The sequence below is a fragment of the Anabrus simplex genome, chromosome 2 (genome assembly GCF_040414725.1).
Source record: "Anabrus simplex isolate iqAnaSimp1 chromosome 2, ASM4041472v1, whole genome shotgun sequence".
Lineage (NCBI taxonomy): Eukaryota > Metazoa > Arthropoda > Insecta > Orthoptera > Tettigoniidae > Anabrus > Anabrus simplex.
Genome location: NC_090266.1, coordinates 713,722,881 through 713,742,306, shown reverse-complemented (window position 1 = coordinate 713,742,306; position 19,426 = coordinate 713,722,881). Strand labels below are relative to the sequence as shown.

At 39.3% G+C, this 19,426-nt stretch overlaps 1 protein-coding gene across 2 annotated transcripts in view; it reads right to left on the bottom strand.

The window, feature by feature from the left end:
• Nucleotides 1-19,426, bottom strand: part of LOC136863060 (UBX domain-containing protein 7) — a 463,333-nt gene that overhangs the window by 166,298 nt on the left and 277,609 nt on the right. For both annotated transcript variants that reach the window (XM_067139389.2, XM_067139390.2), the window contains one exon: nucleotides 15,124-15,180. In XM_067139389.2, the coding sequence (XP_066995490.1) occupies nucleotides 15,124-15,180 (57 nt within the window). The remainder of the gene's footprint in view (nucleotides 1-15,123; nucleotides 15,181-19,426) is intronic.

Here is a 19,426-nt window from a genome sequence, read left to right as displayed (position 1 = left end):
GGTTCACAATGAATTACACAAGAGAGTGACCTCATGAGTTCGTAGTACCTGCTAAATAACACACGCACACGTTCACCTACCTACCTACCTACCTACCTCAGGGACACCCAGATGCACCACCTGTCACGCCTACATAACAGGATTCTAGGTACGATTTCGGAGCCTTGTAGTGAACCATGGAGGCCGATCCTCCGTTTGCTACCCTCTTACAGTACAATTATTGTGAAAAAAAATAAAATTTCAAGGTAGGTTTTGACCTGTCATACCTATTACTTCTCTTGTTAGGTGACGGAGACTCAAAAGCATACAACAATGTGATAGCATCTCAGCCTTATGGAGATAAGACTACCAAAAACTGGAATGACTAGGCCATGTCCAAAAAAGGATGGGCATCAGGTTGAGGATGCTGAAACCAAATTTGAGTGGCAAACAACTGTCCGATGGAAAAACCACAGGAGATAGGTTGAAAGTCAAAATCATAGATGAACTGCAACAATACTATGGGATGGCCATTTCGGGTAATGCAGATGACGTGGGTAGAATGATAAAAGGCGGTGTGGGCTGCCTATTTTCATAACTGTCTATAGATCATGAACTTTGCCCAGCTGGAGTTGATTCATGTCGCAATTATCACAAGGCCCAACATTTCATACAACCACAAACATTTCATCCCAGCAGCAGTCATGGAAAGCATAAGAGACCTAGCTCAACTGACCTGTTGAAGAAGTGTCTACAAAGGACGACTCAGAATCAGAATGAATCATTGAATAATCTCATATGGACTCGCATTCAAAAAAACATTTTTGTTGGAAGGAAGACTCTAAAATTTCTTTTAATGATGGCAACAATGGTAGGGTGAAAGTCCTACAATTTATGGGACAATTTATGTCGCACCGACACGGATAGGCAATGGTGGTGGTGTTTGTTGTTTAAAGGGACCTCATAGCTATGTCATCTGCCCCTAATGGTATGAGGTAAAACAAAATTAAATGATAATTAAAACTTCAAAATGTACCCACTGACTAGGAGCTAAAAAGAATGATGATGAAAAATGAATATGATTACAAAACAATCAGTGGATCCAATTCACAATGCCTTATTTTCTGGGATGATGCTTCTATTCCAAAGGGGTCCAAAATCCAGGTCACTGGCCCCTCATAACAGTACTAATCACTGGTAAAGCAGAACCATTGGTGTTCCTCCCACAGTAGTACTAATTGCAGGTAACATAGACTCATGGTGTTCCTTGCATGGGGGTACTAATCACAGGTAATGTAGACCCATGGTATGTCAAGCATAATGGCCCCACTCACAGGTAACAGAGACCCATGGTGTTCCTCATATAACGGTACAACTCACAAGTGACACAGACCTATGGTGTTCCTCACATAGGGGGACTAATCACGGACGTCAGCTAGATCCGTGGTGTTCAACACACAGTGGTACTCAGTACTCATCACAGGCTACGTATACTCATGGTGCTGCCCACATAATAGTACTAATCATAGGCAATGTAGACCCACGGTGTATCACATATTATGGTACCACCCACAAGCAACACAGACCCATGGTGTTCCTCACATAATGGTACTACTCATATTTAACAAAGACCCACTCTGAACACAGTAGAACTAACCCATTCGAGCGCATCGCTCGGCACCTACTCCTGCCAGTTGCTAGTCCCTGCAGCAAAGCACACAAGGGTACTAATAACAGGCAACACCCGGACTCGTGGTGTTCCTCACATAATGGTACTGCTCCTAGGTGACACAGACTCATGGCTGTCCTCATGTTATGGAAATAATCACAAGTAGTCTCAAGGTTCTAATTCCATCATCCCTCAGTTGCCCCTTTTAGTCACCTCTTATGAAAGGCAGGGGATACCGTGGGTGTATTCTTCATCCGCGTACGCCACCCACAGGTGGTATACAGGTAGGTATTATGGCAACAATGGGACATGGAAGGGCTACGAGTGGGAAGGAAGCAACCATGTTCTTAACACGTTCCCTGCGGCAGTGATTTTCGATGACTTAATGTTACGTCGTATCGGCCCACCGGTGACCCGATGCTGCCTTTAGTTATTATCGGTTCGGGTCACCGGTGACCTGACGAATTTGACTTTGTTTACTCCCTAGTATTAAATCCTAAACAATGCAAGTGCACTTGTTGTGTGCGTTATTGTTGAGGAGACATTCCAGCGTATTTACCTGTGCGACAGTGTTCCGATTCAACAATTGCGTGAAACAGAAATGACCCCGGAAATAATTGGGTCACCGGTGGGCCGATCAAAACTAGCAGTATGCCTCGATCCTTCACTTCAATTGGAACACTATGTTGCCATTAGTTAACAGAAATTCGTAACTAGGACGTAGTTAGTTACTTCGCAATTATGGGAAATTCGCACCGACGGATAAGAGTAACATGTTTCGGGGCACATGGTGACCCGAACCGCACGGAACATGATATAGGCCCACCCCAATGCTGTCCTAAGCCTCTTTCTTTTCCGTGCCACCGGTGTGTCAGAATGTTAAAGCTCCATACCTAAAAAAAGGACTTGAAATTGCTTGTAAATATTATATACGGAAGATAGTAAATATGTCAATAACTATTCCAATAACTCCAATAACCTCTATTGGCTTTCCTAAGAGCAATGTAGAAAGCAGATATCAGAAGGGTGGTACTCCTTAAACAACAATCTACTATCTGCGGGCAGCAACACTCTCTTCTTCATTCACCGTAACCGCGCTAAGCGATTCCCGCGTAAAAATATCGGTCAGACAACAATCGGAACTCAGGGTGACCCGAAGCGATATGAATGGAAGATGAAAAAAACTTTCTTCGGGTCACCGGTGGGCCGATCATAACTAGCAGTATGCCTCGATCCTTTGCTTCAATTGGAACACTATGTTGCCATTAGTTAACGGAAATTCGTAACTAGGACGTAGTTACTTACTTCGCAATTCTGGGAAGTTCGCACCGACGGATAAGAGTAACATGTTTCGGGGCACATGGTGACCCGAACCGCACGGAACGTGTTAATCAAGGTACGGCCCCAGCATCTGCCTGGCGTGAAAATGGAAACCACAGGAAACCATTTTCAATTCCTCCAATTTCGTGTCTTTGTCGTGAAATTCACCACTCGATTCAGAAGAATAATTGCTACTTTAGTCTTCACTTTCATCGCAAAGCAAGAGCATGCGCTCAATATCACTGTTTGCTAAATTACCTTGTTTGTTTACACTCTGTGGTTTTAGTGCGGGAGCCATATTGCTTCAACTGCTGACCACATGAAAAACGTGTGCACGGCCACATGGATTCTACATGGAAAATGATATTCCATGGAAATAAAATGTAGACCTTTGTTGCAAAATAAGGCCAATGGATGTAAAAGTATCTATAAACTTCTGACACATATAAGCAGCTGACGCAATTTATAATAACACACGAACTTTGATGACGCTTATAAGCGTTTCATGCTACTTGCGAATAATTACCTTGACGCTTATAAGCGGTTGACGCTGGGAAGGGGTTAAGGTAGAGGCAGCATTAACAATCAACAACTCCATGACATCTCTCAGCTCACCACTACCAAGGTGAAAAAACTGTCAGGTGTAGGAACCCATGTAGTTCAGCATTCCTGCCACTCAGTGGTTCTAGCGTTAATTGGCCTTGACGCAACTACATGCATAACATAAAATAGCTGGAGATTGTTGGCGCTAGACTGCTAGACTTCAGCATGTAATTTACATACAAACTAATGCAAGTTTTATTGGATGTTCTATATAACATACTGAAGGAAATCTTATAAAATGCAATGAAGAGCACACACAATGTAAAAAGTTTACCAGCATTTGGAAAAAACTTTCAATACTTTTCTTGCTGCATTGCCTCAGGCTGGCCTCGCTCAGCGAACATGACCATATATGGTAATGTTCCGATCCAGCTGTAAAAAGTCTATTTGGAGTTAAGATACAATAATTTCTGCACCGCCAACGTTGAGGCTATAACAACAGCTGCAAACTATCAAATGTTTGAGCAAATCTACCAGGTACTTTACCATTTCTTTTTATGTCACACCGACACAGATAGGTCTTATGGTGACAATAGAATGGGAAAGGCCTAGGAGTGGGAAGGAAGCGGCCATGGCCTTAATTAAGGCACATTTGCCTGGTGTGAAAATGGGAAACCATGGAAAACCATCTTCAGGGCTGTCGACAGTAGGGTTCGAACCCACTATCTCCCTGGTGCAAGCCCACAGCTGTGTGCCCCTAAGCACACAGCCAACTCGCCCGGTGTGGATAATATCCACGTTTCGAGATGCTTCATCAACTCCAGGTATAATAGCACGGTGATCTAGGCTAAAGAGAGACAGTAATACTCCACCGTCTCTGCGATACGGCTGACGGGTGGAGCTCTACAAATGCGGCAGACCGAAGCTATGTCCAGACGGTTCTCTGTATTTCGGTGAGTGTCTGCCAACCTGATTGTGACTGATGGTAGGCAAGCGGCCCTACCATTACAATGAAAATTCCCTAACCCAGTCTTCATATGAGAAAAGACGTTTGGTGACTTCCCTGTCGTGTTTCTAGAACAACGTTACGAGCTATGGAATTTTGTCACAGGTGAACAATATAGTGGAAGTGGGAAGTGTTTTTGAAGACTTTATTTGTAAAGTATGATATAATGTTTTATTAGTAATGACCTAACCTGTACTGTGTAATATTTGTAACATATGTATTCATAAATAGTAGATTTCTATTCTGTACTTACTGGAAGTATCTAGAATATTGTTGAAAAGGTGTGTGCCTTTTGGGGGTTATGTTTTCTAGAAGGAATTTTCTAACTATTCTGGAAATGGAAGATTCGCGAATGTGTGTATTTGAGAATGTTAGTTAAGGTTCGCGACGAGAGTAGCAATTGTGATTGGTGAACCTAGGAGGGGATGGGCGGACTAATACATTCTGATTGGCTACTCCAAGGCCAGAGTTTTCCTATATATAGTGAGCGAGGCAGCGTTCAAAATAATTCGGTCTTGTCTTGGCCTGATCTGCCGTTAGTCTGTGTTGGTCTGCGTCGCGTGCTACGCCTCGCTTCAGAGATGGGGCACCCTCGGGTAAGCACTCTTACTTTCCGTTCCGGTTAAAATTTCCGTAATGTTCAGTTGCTATTTCGTATAGGAGTCTGCCCTAGCCTAACCTAGATTCGCCAAATTAATTATTTACGACGCCTTAGCTTTTCTGCTGGGGTTCCCTGTTTGTTTTCGAGGCATTCCCATTTCTTATTTCACTAAATATGTAGATTGAGATTTAATACATTTACCTTGGTGTTTGCCTCTTGTAGTTCAGGGTCACTTGATATACGCTAGAGTTTAGGAGAGTACATTCACTTCACTATCAATTGTAATTGTTTTTACGTTACTTTTAACCTACTAACTTGCATTGTACTACTGGATTTGTAACTAGTTGTACAGTTGGTTTGAAGTTTGAAACTCGTAGTGAAGCCCATTATCAAAGAACTTCTAAGATATGTGTATCACGGAGCTTATAGTTCGTAAGTTGTAATTTGGTGGATTTTGTTCGGAATGTATTTGTAAAATTTCACTTGTAAATAATATTTTTCAAATTTAAGGATCACGGCGATTCATGTCGGAATCCGCAATCTAAGCCATGGCCATTTTATTGTTAAAGGTGAAATAGTTGTTATTTAATACGAATTTAAGTAGTTTACCACCAATTAAGTTTAGTCATGGGTGACCCCAGCTCAGGAATATTAGCAGATATTTATATGGATAACATAGAACATAGCATAATTAAACCAAACATAGAAGGAATCTGTCTTTGGCTGAGATTTGTTGACGATATGTTTGTAATAACAGACAACCGAAAAAATAAGAGCGAAAAAATCCTTGAATTTTTAAGCAACATCGATAGATACGTAAAATTTACCAAAGAAGACGAAAATAACAACTCATTGAATTATCTAGATGTTACTGTAACACGCTTAAAATCCAAATTTGATTATCAGATATACAGAAAACCAACACACACGCCAATAACAATAAGAAATGACTCACTCCACCCCAAATCCCACAAACAAGCAACCTTTTTCAGTATGGTCTACAGAGCCTACAAAATACCCTTATCACCCGCGAATTTTACAAAAGAAATAAATTTTATAAAAGAACTAGCACTAGCCAATGGATATAAAGCAGACATAGCAAATCGAATCATCAACAAAGTAAAGCTCAAAATAACCACAAACCTCGCACAGGAAAAGATTAAAAAATCCAAATACGCAACCTTCACTTACACCACTTCAAAGATTCACCAAATAGCAAACCCACTCAAAAAACGAGATATGCAAATAGTCTTTAAAACATATAACACTAACAAAAATTTATTTTTTAACCATAACACAGTAAATGCCTACAATAACAAATTTCAAGGCTCCGGAATATACAGACTAACATGCGCACAGTGTAAATCTTCATATGTTGGCCAAACTGGACGCAGTTTCCTAACCAGATACATGGAACACTTTAACGCCTTAAAACACAATAAATACTCCGCAATGAGTAATCATATGAAAGCAACCGGCCATCATTACACCTCAATAGACAAAGATCTTACAATAATCAAAAGAATCGAAAAGGGGAAGCTAATGACAGAGTTCGAAAACATATATATTTATTTGGATCAATACTTTAATAAAGGAAAAAACTTGAATGACGCGGTCGAAATAAAAAGTCCGTTAATAGAGCAGTTGCCAACATTATTACGAAATCTCAAATCAGATAAAAGCAAATTCTTTAAAATATTCAATCTAAATACACTTACAACTGAAACCATTTCGGCAACGCAAAAAAGTCCCCCTCCACATAACACACCAAAGCTTAACACCCCGCCTGCAGGATCGTCCTCTACCTCCACCTCGACAACAGATAAGAATTTCCTACCACATAACACGTCAATAGCAAACGCCCCGCCCAACATCTCTTCCCCTCAACCCCCTACCCACCCTTCACAACAGCTCTTTCATACGTACAACACAAGGAGTAGAACCACAACAGGCAATAGTCACAGTAACGCAATAAGGTCCACAGGATTCTGTAGCAGCAGGCAAAGGGATGCTTCTTCCATTCTATAAATCAAAAGAAACATAATCAGATACTCAAAATTTGGATTGAAGCCCCTTTTAACCATAACTTACATCAAAACAATCAACTTTCAACGGAGAGTCTGGTCGCTACAAAGAAGAATTAAATATGTCAATACTTCCTCTGATCAAATTGCCAAACTGCAGCAGCAAGCCTCATCAAATCTAGAAGCCATTTTCCAACGAACCCAAGACTTCAATTCTAGATTATCATCATGACTCTAATCACGCATGATGCAAAAATTACAGTCTTTTTAAATAACATTATTTAGAGAGCACAATTCTTAACTAAAATTCTCAATACTGAAATGTTACTGTATTCTAGAAACCAACGCACTTCAGAAACTAAGGCTCCTGTATATTAACATTCAATATTTATATTTATGACTCAAATTTTAATGCCAAATTATAGTTGAATCAATTTTATTTTAACATTGCAAACAATTTTTAGCCAAATTTTCAAATTGTAAAAACTGTGTTTTGGACGTCAATGTGTTTTAGAATTAAGATTTACTCCATTTTAACATTGCAAATCATATTGTCATAATTTTTAATGTGTATATTATCCTTATGTTTTAAATATTGTTATCACTGAAATTAGATTTACATTCAATGTAATGAAATTTGTAACAACAATCCAAATATGACAAACCTTGAGGCAATTGTATAGGCTGATGATGCTTGTGAATAAAAGCGAAACATGTCCCGGTAAATTAGTGTTTTTTTTTTTTTTTTTTTTTTTTTTTGCTATTTGCTTTACGTCGCACCGACACAGATATGTCTTATGGCGATGATGGGATAGGAAAGGCCAAGGAATTGGAAGGAAGCGGCCGTGGCCTTAATTAAGGTACAGCCCCGGCATTTGCCTGGTGTGAAAATGGGAAACCACGGAAAACCATCTTCAGGGCTGCCGACAGTGGGGCTCGAACCTACTATCTCCCGATTACTGGATACTGGCCGCACTTAAGTGACTGCAGCTATCGAGCTCGGTGTAAATTAGTGTTGTAACATTACAACTTAGCAACACACTCTGTAATTTGTATTGAAAAGGTGGATCAAAACAACCAACAAATTGTTAGTATATCATAGCATAGTTCAATACGGGTCTAATAATGAGATTAGTTACATGTAATACAGACAGGTCTTACGGCGACTATGGGACAGGTAAGTGCTAGGAGTGGGAAGGAAGTGGCCATGGCCTGGTGTGAAAATGGAAAACCAAGAAAACCATCTTCAGGGCTACTGACAATAGGATTCCAACCCACTATCTCCCAAATGCAAGCTGACAGGTGTGCGAACCTAACTGCACAACAAACTCACCTGGAAAAAAAATGTTATGATTGTGACAGTGTTATACAGAGCCTTCCTTAGGATCACATATTCACTGAGAAAATTAATATTATTTCAAATGGCAGACCAACACCTGAATTAAAAGTTTTTTGCTAGTTGCTTTACGCCGCACCAACACAGATAGGTCTTATGGCGACGATGGGATAGGAAAGGCCTAGGAGATGGAAGGAAGCGGCCGTGGTCTTAATTAAGGTACAGCCCCAGCATTTGCCTGGTGTGAAAATGGGAAACCACGGAAAACCATCTCCAGGGCTGCCGACAGTGGGGCTTGAAGATCATGGTATACACAATCACTGTGGCTGTGTGGTAGTGAAAAGTGATCAAGATTCTTCTGCTGGCTGGAAAAAAAAAAAAACAGAAACGCCTAGATCAAAAATGGTATCAGGAGTAAGAATGGATTCAGTGTTCTACGCGCACATCATGAAAATTCTGAAAGTCATGTTGCATCCATTGTTTCTCTAGCATGTTTCGGCAAAACAGGAAAAGAGATATCATTAAGCAAGGCATTTAAAACTCAACAGAAAAATACAATGAAGCTGTTGAAAGAAACAGATATGCAACTTCTTGTTTAATTGTTTAACAAGGGCAAGAACTTCTGTCTAAGGGTAGGAATGAGTCTGATGGCTGTGTCAACAGGGGCAATTATGTGGAACTTTTAAACCGCCTAGCTCAAACTGATGACAAATTAGACTACCACCTTCGTACTGCTACCGTGTTTTCTTTTTTAACATTTGCTTTAGGTCGCACCAAGACAGATAGGATTGATGGCAATGATTGCTACTGTGTTTTGTGGAACATCAAGTAACTTTCAGTAACTTCTTCCAGACAGTTACCGGATTGTCTTCATTTTTTTTACAAAATTATCTAAAAGATAAAAAGCTATAGATGATGAGGTAAAAAGAAGTGCCTCCCAACAGTATCTGCCACTAGATGGAACTACAGAAGCAGAATAATAGAAGTAATTTATTTACCTCAAAACTGAACTTGTCTTTCAGTGAATGATGACAGATAATGACATGGGGTGGTGAAATGAGGGCATGTGCCATAGTATGTAATTATCATAGTATTGTGGGCTTTATGTTAGATTTTTTGCTTTCGGTATTTTTGTCTCCGCTCCCACAGTCAGATGCTTTGTTCAACATTTTCCAGAAAAAATCTTGATATTGCTTTCTGCAAGCAAAATACAGAAGACTTCAAAAACCATCCCAGTTCGCTGAGTGAACATTTCAATGAGGCAATACAGTTGAAGATTGAATTTGATGAACAAAAAGAAACTGCAAAATAAAATAGAGAATGGATAGAGGTGGAAATGAGATTAATGCAAACGCCGACAATTTTAAGAGAACATCGATACAATAATCACACAAGTGACTAATAGATTCTTGGACACTGATCAGTTACAGTATCTTTCAATACTTGATAGCACAAAATATGATGAGTATGACAAGGCTTTCCCAGAACATAAGTTTAATGCATTACTTAAACGTTATGGCAATACTTTAACATGATGCTGTTAAAGAATAAACTCTGTTATGTATATTCATGTTCTAAATTTCAAAATAAACAGATTTACAAATTTTCCATCCAGAATGGTATAAGATGGGACTTGCAGATGCTTTGCCACAAACGAAAATGTTCAGTGAACTGATTTTGACAATTCCTGAGATTAGTGCTTCAGCAGAATGCTTGTTTTCAGCTCTCTGGAGCATTCATACCCACCTATGCTATACCCAAGGTCAGACTAAGTGCTTCCTGTATTATCAGTGACAAAAAAATAAAAACATTCAGGGACTTCAGAAACACCCACCATTTGAAGACTATGTTAATGTCGTGTTCTTGGAAATGTATGTTAGATCATCGGCCCAGAGACTGATTGGATCCTCAAATAATGCCACCAAAGGCTATGCGGTTATAAGGAAACCACAAACACCAATGGTAGCGCCAAAATGAGGTGTACTAGGCAAGATGAGCAGTGAAGTAGCTTGCCATTGCTTTCCTCACTGGGTCAGAAAATGCTACTGTAGCATGACTGACCCTTTGAGCAACACCTTTCGTAACACTCAAACAAACTATACAGGTTTCAAATGCCAATACTCAGCACCACCCATATCCCAGCAGCTTCCATATGTCACAGCCATGGATGAGACTGGGACTTCAGTGGAAACTACACTTTGCTCTGGCCTGTGCCAAGAGATGGATGCAAAAGTACTGCGTCCATCAAGAAATGGCAAGAGACCTTTTTTGGAAAATGATCGACAAATTGAAGTACAAGTAGGTCCAACAACTTCTGGGAAACATTCAAATATGCTACTTTCAGGTAATTTTTTCCATTTAATATTGTATTATTCTTCGTATGACTCTGACATTGGATGCTGTACTTGGAAATAAAGATTCCCCCCCCCCCGTAAAATGTTAGCAGAATGCTTGAAAGAACTTTATCCTCTACTTGAAAACATTAGTTTCAAACCAGTAGCACCCAGGAAATTCCCATACCATGCAAAACCAGATGCTAGACTTAAGAATCATACACTCCAGCACCATTCTTAGAATTATGGAAAGCAAAAACCAGAAGAATCTATTTTTGTGAGTGCTGATACTATGAAATATAAAAATATCCAGAATATTCAAGCATTAGATATTAGAGCTCTGCATTTGGAAGAAAACAGCCGCTCGAGCATTGCCCATTTCGTGCCGCTGCTCGACGGCTGGGAAAAGCCCACGTTGCGATAAGGCTGTGGCCTTCTAATGCACCATGTGGCCGGTCGTCCTTCACCTCTCGGTGATCAGAGGAAGTGTCGAGCACTGCCGGGCGCTCGAGCGTAATCATAATCCCGGCCGGTGACAGTAAACCCGCCGCGCGCTCAACGGTACGGATTTGCATCAGAAATTGTATGTAAAATCAGTTGGTGACTGGGCTTTGAGCAGTGCAGACAGCGTTATGGATCAACCAAGTATAGGTTGTAAACGCTGCATTCAAGAAACGGAAGAGAAGTATTCTGGAGAGAATTAGGAGCGGCTCGTTAGTCCTGAAGAAGAAAGATATGTCGGAAGAGGAGGCGAAGAGTGAAGCTTGGAAATCGTTTGCACTTGTAGTGGATCCTGTCACGCAGGCTTCTTCTGGTTTCGTGGAGTGTGCCACATGTCATACTGTACTTTCTTACCAGTCAAGCACAACAGGTATGATTTGGCGCTGCAAAAGTAACTGCGGATCAGAATTCCACCGAACACGTGCAGTACCAAGCAGCGTAAAGAAAGTTGTTGTTGATAAGTTGGTCGATATGAATGGAATAGATTTGCTACCGTTAAATACTTGTAGTAAGGTTGGCTTCAAGAACTATTCGCAGGAGCTCATCAATGTTGGCGCGACTTATGGCAAAGTCAATATAGAAGATGTTCTTCCGCACCCTACCACTGTATCACGGCATGTTAAAGAAAAGGCCGACAAAATACGGGTGACAATGGTGCCCAAGCTAATATGTGCCCTAAAGAACAAAATGTGCGCTTTAGATGCTGATCTGTGGTCTGATAACTACAAGAAGAGAATTTTTTGACTGTGACATCGCATTATGTTAACGATGAGTGGCAGCTAAGAACGCTTGTTTTGCTAACAACCGAGTTTCCAGACATACCGTCCGGCTCCATGGCTAAATGGTTAGCATGCTGGCCTTTGGCCACAGGGGTCCCGGGTTCGATTCCTGGCAGGGTCGGGAATTTTAATCTTAATTGGTTAATTTCGCTGACACGGGGACTGGGTCTATGTGTCGTCTTCATCATCATTTCATCCTCATCACGACGCGCAGGTCGCCTACGGGAGTCAAATCAAAAAGGCCTGCATCTGGCGAGCCGAACTTGTCCTCGGACACTCCCGGCACTAAAAGCCATACGCCATTTCATTTCATTTCCGGACATACCTAAGACAGCAGAGAACATTCGTTACGAAATCGAAGAGCGGTTGCTTGAGTTAGCAATTAACAAGAATGATCTTACAAAATGTTACTTTATCACCGACCAAGGAGCTAATATGAAGAACGCACTTGAATCTTACGACCGTTTGCCTTGCTTTGATCACTGCCTGATGACTGCGCTTCGTCACACATTTCAAGCTCCTGAAATCCTGTCGTGCTTGGTATCAGCAAGAGCTATAGTAGGCTATTTGAAGAGATCGGATCACTCGGGGCGTCTGCAGCACTCTGTGAAGCAAGAAGCTGTAACGCGGTGGAACAGTATACTGTTAATGCTCAATTCCATCCTAAGTCAAATTGACGATATTCGAGATCTACTAGAATCAAAACTCTTAGAAACTTTTCCATGAAGAGTGCGTACGAGAAGTTATCGCTTTTTTAACCCCCTTTAAAGAAGCGAGTTTGGATTTGGAAAGTGAAAAAGTAACAACGCTGGAACGTGTGCTGCCTTGGTACACGCGTCTGTTACATCATTGTGAACCAGAAGAGAGTGACAACGAAGTAAGAAATATTTTTATAAGTTACGATCGTTTATAAACCTGTTGAATTATCGGAATTTAATTATGTATATATTGTTTATCCTTTTCAGTGCATGACGAAAACAAAAACGAGAGCAGCATACTTCATCAGAGAGAAGTGCAAATTGGAGGCTGTCCATTACGTTGCAATGGTTCTATGGCCATCACGACGTCATTTGAAGAAAGTCACAGCAGAAGAAAAGCAAGTCGCGTATGCTGAAATTCGACGATTGTGCTCGGAACTGCCTGTAAATGGTAAGGTTGAATCACTGAAACAAATTAGTAAACAAATGTTTGTTTGTCTAATCTTCCATCTTTTGTTTGATCAACAATTATGCCGTCTAAAATGTACAATATTTGGGAAGGGTTTCGCAGCCTAAAAATTCCACAATGCACTCTGATGTAATTTTTGCGATATATATAGGAATTCACTGGAAATATAGCTTTTTAGTAGCCAGTAATCCTAACTAAATTTTATACATATTTAAAGATGACAGGAATGCATTACGGATGTTTTTGTTCATTTTTAGAGCCCATTCAAGCAAACAGTGACCAAGTTCTTCCCATGAAAAAGTCCAAGATGGACTGGAGTTCGGATGAGGACGACGAAGATGGACACACAAATTCTACTAATGATCTCGATAGGTACCTTTCGCTCTCCAAATCCGACTGTAGCTGTGCCAAAGGACACATTTTGAAGTGGTGGAAAACGCATGCGGAGTTATTTCCAAGGCTGTCGGTAGTAGCCAGAAGAGTTCTCTGCATTCCTGCCACTAGTGCTGCCAGCGAGAGAAATTTTAGCCAGGCCGGTCACCTGCTGTCCAGCAAAATGTCGTGCTTGGAATCAGACAAGGTGGATGATCTCTTATTGATCCATCAACATTTCGTAAGTATTCTGAACATACCACGTAATCACTAGAAAGGAAACATTCCTCAAGCTCTATAAATGTATGATTCCGCTTTCATTTACTTCACAGGAAGAAGTGTAAACCGCCAGCTGTAGTAGTAGCTCCAGGAACACAAATGACTCCTGTGCATCAGGCAGCACCAATGACGAAAAACGAATTATATAGTTATGATTCACATGTAATTTTATTTACAGGTCATAATTTGTTTATAAATTAACGCTTGTAAAACGAAAAGTGATGAGTATTTGTTTAAAAACAATCCTGCATTCCTTGTTTATCCTGCATTTGATATTAGTACAGTGTATATGTGGCCGAGTCTGGAGATAGGCTACACATAGCCCATTATTACCGAGTCCCCGTTTATCTAGCGAACGGAACAAAATACTATATGAAGACATTACAGTTCATAACGTTACAAATGTTGGAATACATGATCACCTCAAAGACGAAAATCCAATAGTCTGCAACATATTAATACACTTCAAATGTAACATGCCGGTATTCAATTTAATATTTAGGTTATAGAACTGATAGTAAAAAACGAAAGACATTTGTAAAAGAAATAGGTGAGGGTTAATGTCAAGTAGTGGCCTATGATCTAGAGTCCGGCGAAGCGCAGCTCGCTGGCTGGCTAACACTGAATCCGCCGGTTACTGGCGACCGACCGAGCGCTTGGCGCACTCGGCCAGTCGCTGATGATCGGTAGCCCGCAACCGGCTGCACAGGACACTCGGCCGCATACTCCCAAGAGCCAGAGAGGCGAGCGGTACTCGTCGGTAAAAATCAGAGATAATGCAGACCTCTATTAGATATTACTTCCATGGTTCTCCTTGTAATCCGAGCAATATTGATGAATATTAAGTAGTGGCACAACTGAATTTCATAATCCATTTTCAGGGGATGGTTGTTCTACCCGGTTCACATACATGAAAGAAAGAGGCTGTTCACACACAGGTAGTTTCATTATTATTCTTGCTTCAGATAGCAAATCACCATGAAATTGAAGTCAACATGCAAGACAGGAAAATGGGTGAAGACAAAGTTATATTCCAATGAACACATTCTTGTAACTGATGAGAGAAGTGAAATTACATATATTTCAAATCAATATTATAATATTAATCTTCAGCTAAATACTACAAACAACAATGACATATTTCAGTTTTCATTTTAAATTGATATTATAATATTCATCATCAGCTATTTAATGCAAGTAACAATATGACATACCTTGGTTTTCATGGGTCGTTTGCTGCCACTAGGAGAATCCTGAGTTTCATCGTCCGTCTGCAACATCATCATCATCATATCAGAAAATTCAGGAAAGAATAAAGTGATCAACAATTTTTTATCTATAAACACCCAAAAATGCAAAGTCATAACTAGGGCTCGGACATTTAAGACCTAAAAAAGCCCAAATAAGCAAGCAAATATGACCTCAAAAGTGACTAAACATGACCTCAAAAGCGACAAAATATGGCGTAAAAATTGCAAAATATGACCCAAAAATGATCTAAATATGACCACTTTAAAATAAGTTATAAATCGAAACGGCAATTCCTTTGATACATATTTGTTAACTAAATTGTTTATTCTTACTTTCATATTAATTTTCTGAATATACATGTTTAGCAGTTATTCACAGTCTATTGTCCTCGATTTACTCATCAAACATTTATAAATACATACCTATAAAGTACTAAGTTCGCTAAGATTATCAGATCACACAACATGTTAAAAGTCAAAAGATGTTTGCACGCTTCATTGTTGGTTTAAAATATGAGAAAACTAGAAATCAATCTATTTTTAAAAATATATTTTGTAACGTTTAAGCCCAGATTACATTAATATTACTCAAATGTGTTAAAGTTTAAATTGAGCACCACGTCACTGCTGTCGAGTATGCACTCACCTTGAAATGTACTTGTACCTTCTCCTCTAAGAACATCATTTATCTTGCACACACTTCGATTAAGCACATTTTAAAGTTTCCATTTTACAATGACGCCAACTATTCATGTGATTGTTGTGCTGAAAGTTCAACACTTCTCATATTTTCAATACTTGCATGGATTTCTAAGCTAGCAGTTTCTAAAAGAGTAATTGCACTCGATATAATTCCAAAGTTTGACTTAATATATGCCAGAAGTTTCCGACAAACTGTAGGAAACAAATTACTGTGCAATCTTGATAGAAGCGGCAGAGTATTCCACTTGTATTAACTACAGATGTGATACAGAAAAGCAGTTTTGTGAATATTAGTTCTCATTTGGAAAGTTGACTATGATTTTGCACAGCTACAGCCGTCGTCAAACCACCGAAATATGATGTTCCTACGAAAATAACTCAAAATATGACCTAATGATAAAAAACAGCCAAAATATGCATTTATATTACAAATAAAAATCACTTAATTGTGACGATAATCACCTGATTTGCACCAAAATCCAATCAGGTAATAACATGGAGACAAAGAAAAAATACGACTTTTCCTAAACATCCGAGCCCTAGTTATAACAATAATAATACATGAATAACTTAAGACAAAGGTAAGATACAGCCAGTAAATCAAGTTGGGTATGGAAATATAAAGAGGAAGAGCAACTTACAGTACCTTGGCAAGGAGGCTAAAGACACAAACAAGGTAGATTATTGCATTCACACTAAAAATAAAAATTTCGACACCTGCCTTTATCATTCGGTGTGAAAGAAGTGTCTACATGGAGTAGTGATGGAAGAAAAGGTGACCAATGCAAGGTTGTCATTCAAGGAAATGAGGTAGAGGCAGCCAATCTATTCAAGAATTTAACAATGAAATACTAATGAAAAGAAGTACTGTAGGAAGGGATATGAAAGTATCACATTACACTGGCCTTTTTTCCTAACATACAACATAAAAATCTACCATGTGTATGTCTATTGAAAATGAAAACCTACAACCTGTTTTCCAGTCATTGACCGGGTCAAGGATCGAATGGATGAAGCCCTTTTCTTGCGGCAAGGATAGGAATTGTGCCGACTTCCAAAGCCTGTCGCACTCCTCTGGGGCAATAACTAATGACTGACAGATGAAATGAAATTATATTGGAGAGTGTTGCTGGAAATATGACAGGAAGAACCGGAGTACCCAGAGAAAAACCTGTCCTGCCTCCACCTTGTCCAGCACAAATCTCACATGGAGTGACCAGGATTTGAACCATGGAATCCAGCGGTGAGAGGCCGGCGCGCTGCCACATGAGCCACGGAGGCTTTGTATGTCTATTATAAGCTATAAATTTCATTTTTGTTCCATACTGAAGTGCAATTATAAGAAATAAATTGACAATTTTCAATACAATATATATATTTGTACCGGGAAATTACTGAATGATAAGCCACGACTAGTTATTTCAGAGAGTTGAAGATGTATTAACCACAGGGCACACTGGGTGTAGACCTGGAGCTGGGTACAGAGAGAGGTCATAACTACAATGAGTTCAAGTTTTACAATACTGAATTTATTCACATAAGGTTCACCTTACGATAACTGTGCTGGTTACAGAAGTTGTCTCCATAGATACTCCTTGTCGAATGGTGACCCAACCATAGAAAGACAATCCCTCGTGTTAACCAACCAAACAATGGAACCACAATCTGTTGTAAGCAGCATTGGTCGTCGTTGATTCTAGAAGGTCTCGGCGCGGGGTAACGGCTCACTGATTATGTTACGCGAGTGTCCACATTTAACAGTCCCCCAAGTATTGGAATGATTTCATGTAAACCACAGCACTTTGTAATCGTAACGTAACATTTAATCATTGACTCAGCTCTGACTTAGAACCAGAATGTTAGTTTGGTAAAATAAAATGCACTTGTGTGAAAATATTGTGGTTCTTTCCCCCCCACACACAGAAACTAATAAAGTTTGAATCCCTTCACTTGCGTGGTGTCTTCCCATGAAAGTGAAATTAACACTGTTCCTTTGCACTAATAAATGCACAGTTTATTCCTATTCGCATAAAAAATATAGTGTCTGATGGAATAACTTTAACTTAGCATGATTCCTAAATGTTCTATAATTTGTAATGAAACTGAATGTCTGCAGCGACCGATCAAAAGCACTTGTGAGATAAAGTGTCAATTAGCGAATCACAATTCAAATGGAAATATCACTGTAATCACGGCATTCTACATTAATGTCTAAAGCGATATACGACTGCACTCGTGACACTGAATGTCCATTTGCAAAGTACAATTCACTTGGAAGCAGCATTTATAATACTGTATTCTACAAGAAGCACTTTATTATTATTATTATTATTATTATTATTATTATTATTATTATTATTATTATTATTATCAGTTTCTATTAGCAAAGTTCAATTCACTTGAACATATCACTTATAATTACAGCATTCTCCACAATGTCTGAAGTGAACTACTAGAACACTTGTAATACGAAAAGTTCATTAGCAAAGTATCTGAATACTGTATCACTCAAGTCGCAATGTTAAAGTTTTCAATTAAATTCACTTTGAAACTCTTCTAATTTACGTAACACACAGAAGTATTGGTTATACTATGATTCACAAGTCCTGGAGTCAAACTAGAATATTTACAAGTTCCTTAACGAGATTCTACTCACTGAAAATGTTCCCCAACACCGGAATTACTCTATGTTCAAAGTTCGCATTTCACTCGGACATAGCCTCATTTTGTAGGTACGACTTTGTAACTCGCGGCGAACCAACATCGTCGAGGTGTAGACAGCTGCTGAACTGTTGGTGACCTGATCTGGACTGTTGACACTACCCAGAGAGGTGCCCTTTTATATAGAAATGGTTCCGACGTCATATTTTACAAAACCTTGAATATCTCTGTAATCCCTGGATCGATTTTGGAAAAATTAACACAAGGAGACGTTTGAAATGTGTACTGTAAGATGCCATTGTTTCTAAATTGATATCTCAATTGGTTCAGGATTTAGAAAAATTTCTTGACTGGTTGTTTCGAGAATGAATGATGTAACCTGTCCTTGGCAAGTACTTGGCTAGGCGATGATGCAAGCATCTCTGTGCAGGTCGACTATTTGCTCCTGTGAGACTTAGTTTCTGTGACCGCTCAAAACACACACACACACACACACACACCAATAGTTTATCAGTTCTTAATGGTGAATAGTATTTAAGAAATACTATACATACAGTCAATCCCAGTACTACATATGCCCTAGGTATATATATTGTATTGAAAAGGTGTTACTTTGAAATATACTCTTCCCTATTCATTTATTATTTACTACTTCAGAATACTTTTCCTACAACCTATGATGTATCTTAAACATTAAAATGAAATATTATATTTTCAAGAAGAAAAATCTCGGACGCTTTTAAGATTGAAAAGAAACTTGATAAAACAGGCAACAGAAGTGAGATAACAAAATGATGTGTTCCTCTAACATACATTTCATCAAAGCTTTTCAATCTTATTCAGTTCTTATACTGTTTACAGATCTAATACATACAATTTTCTGGACAATCATCACTGTAAAGTT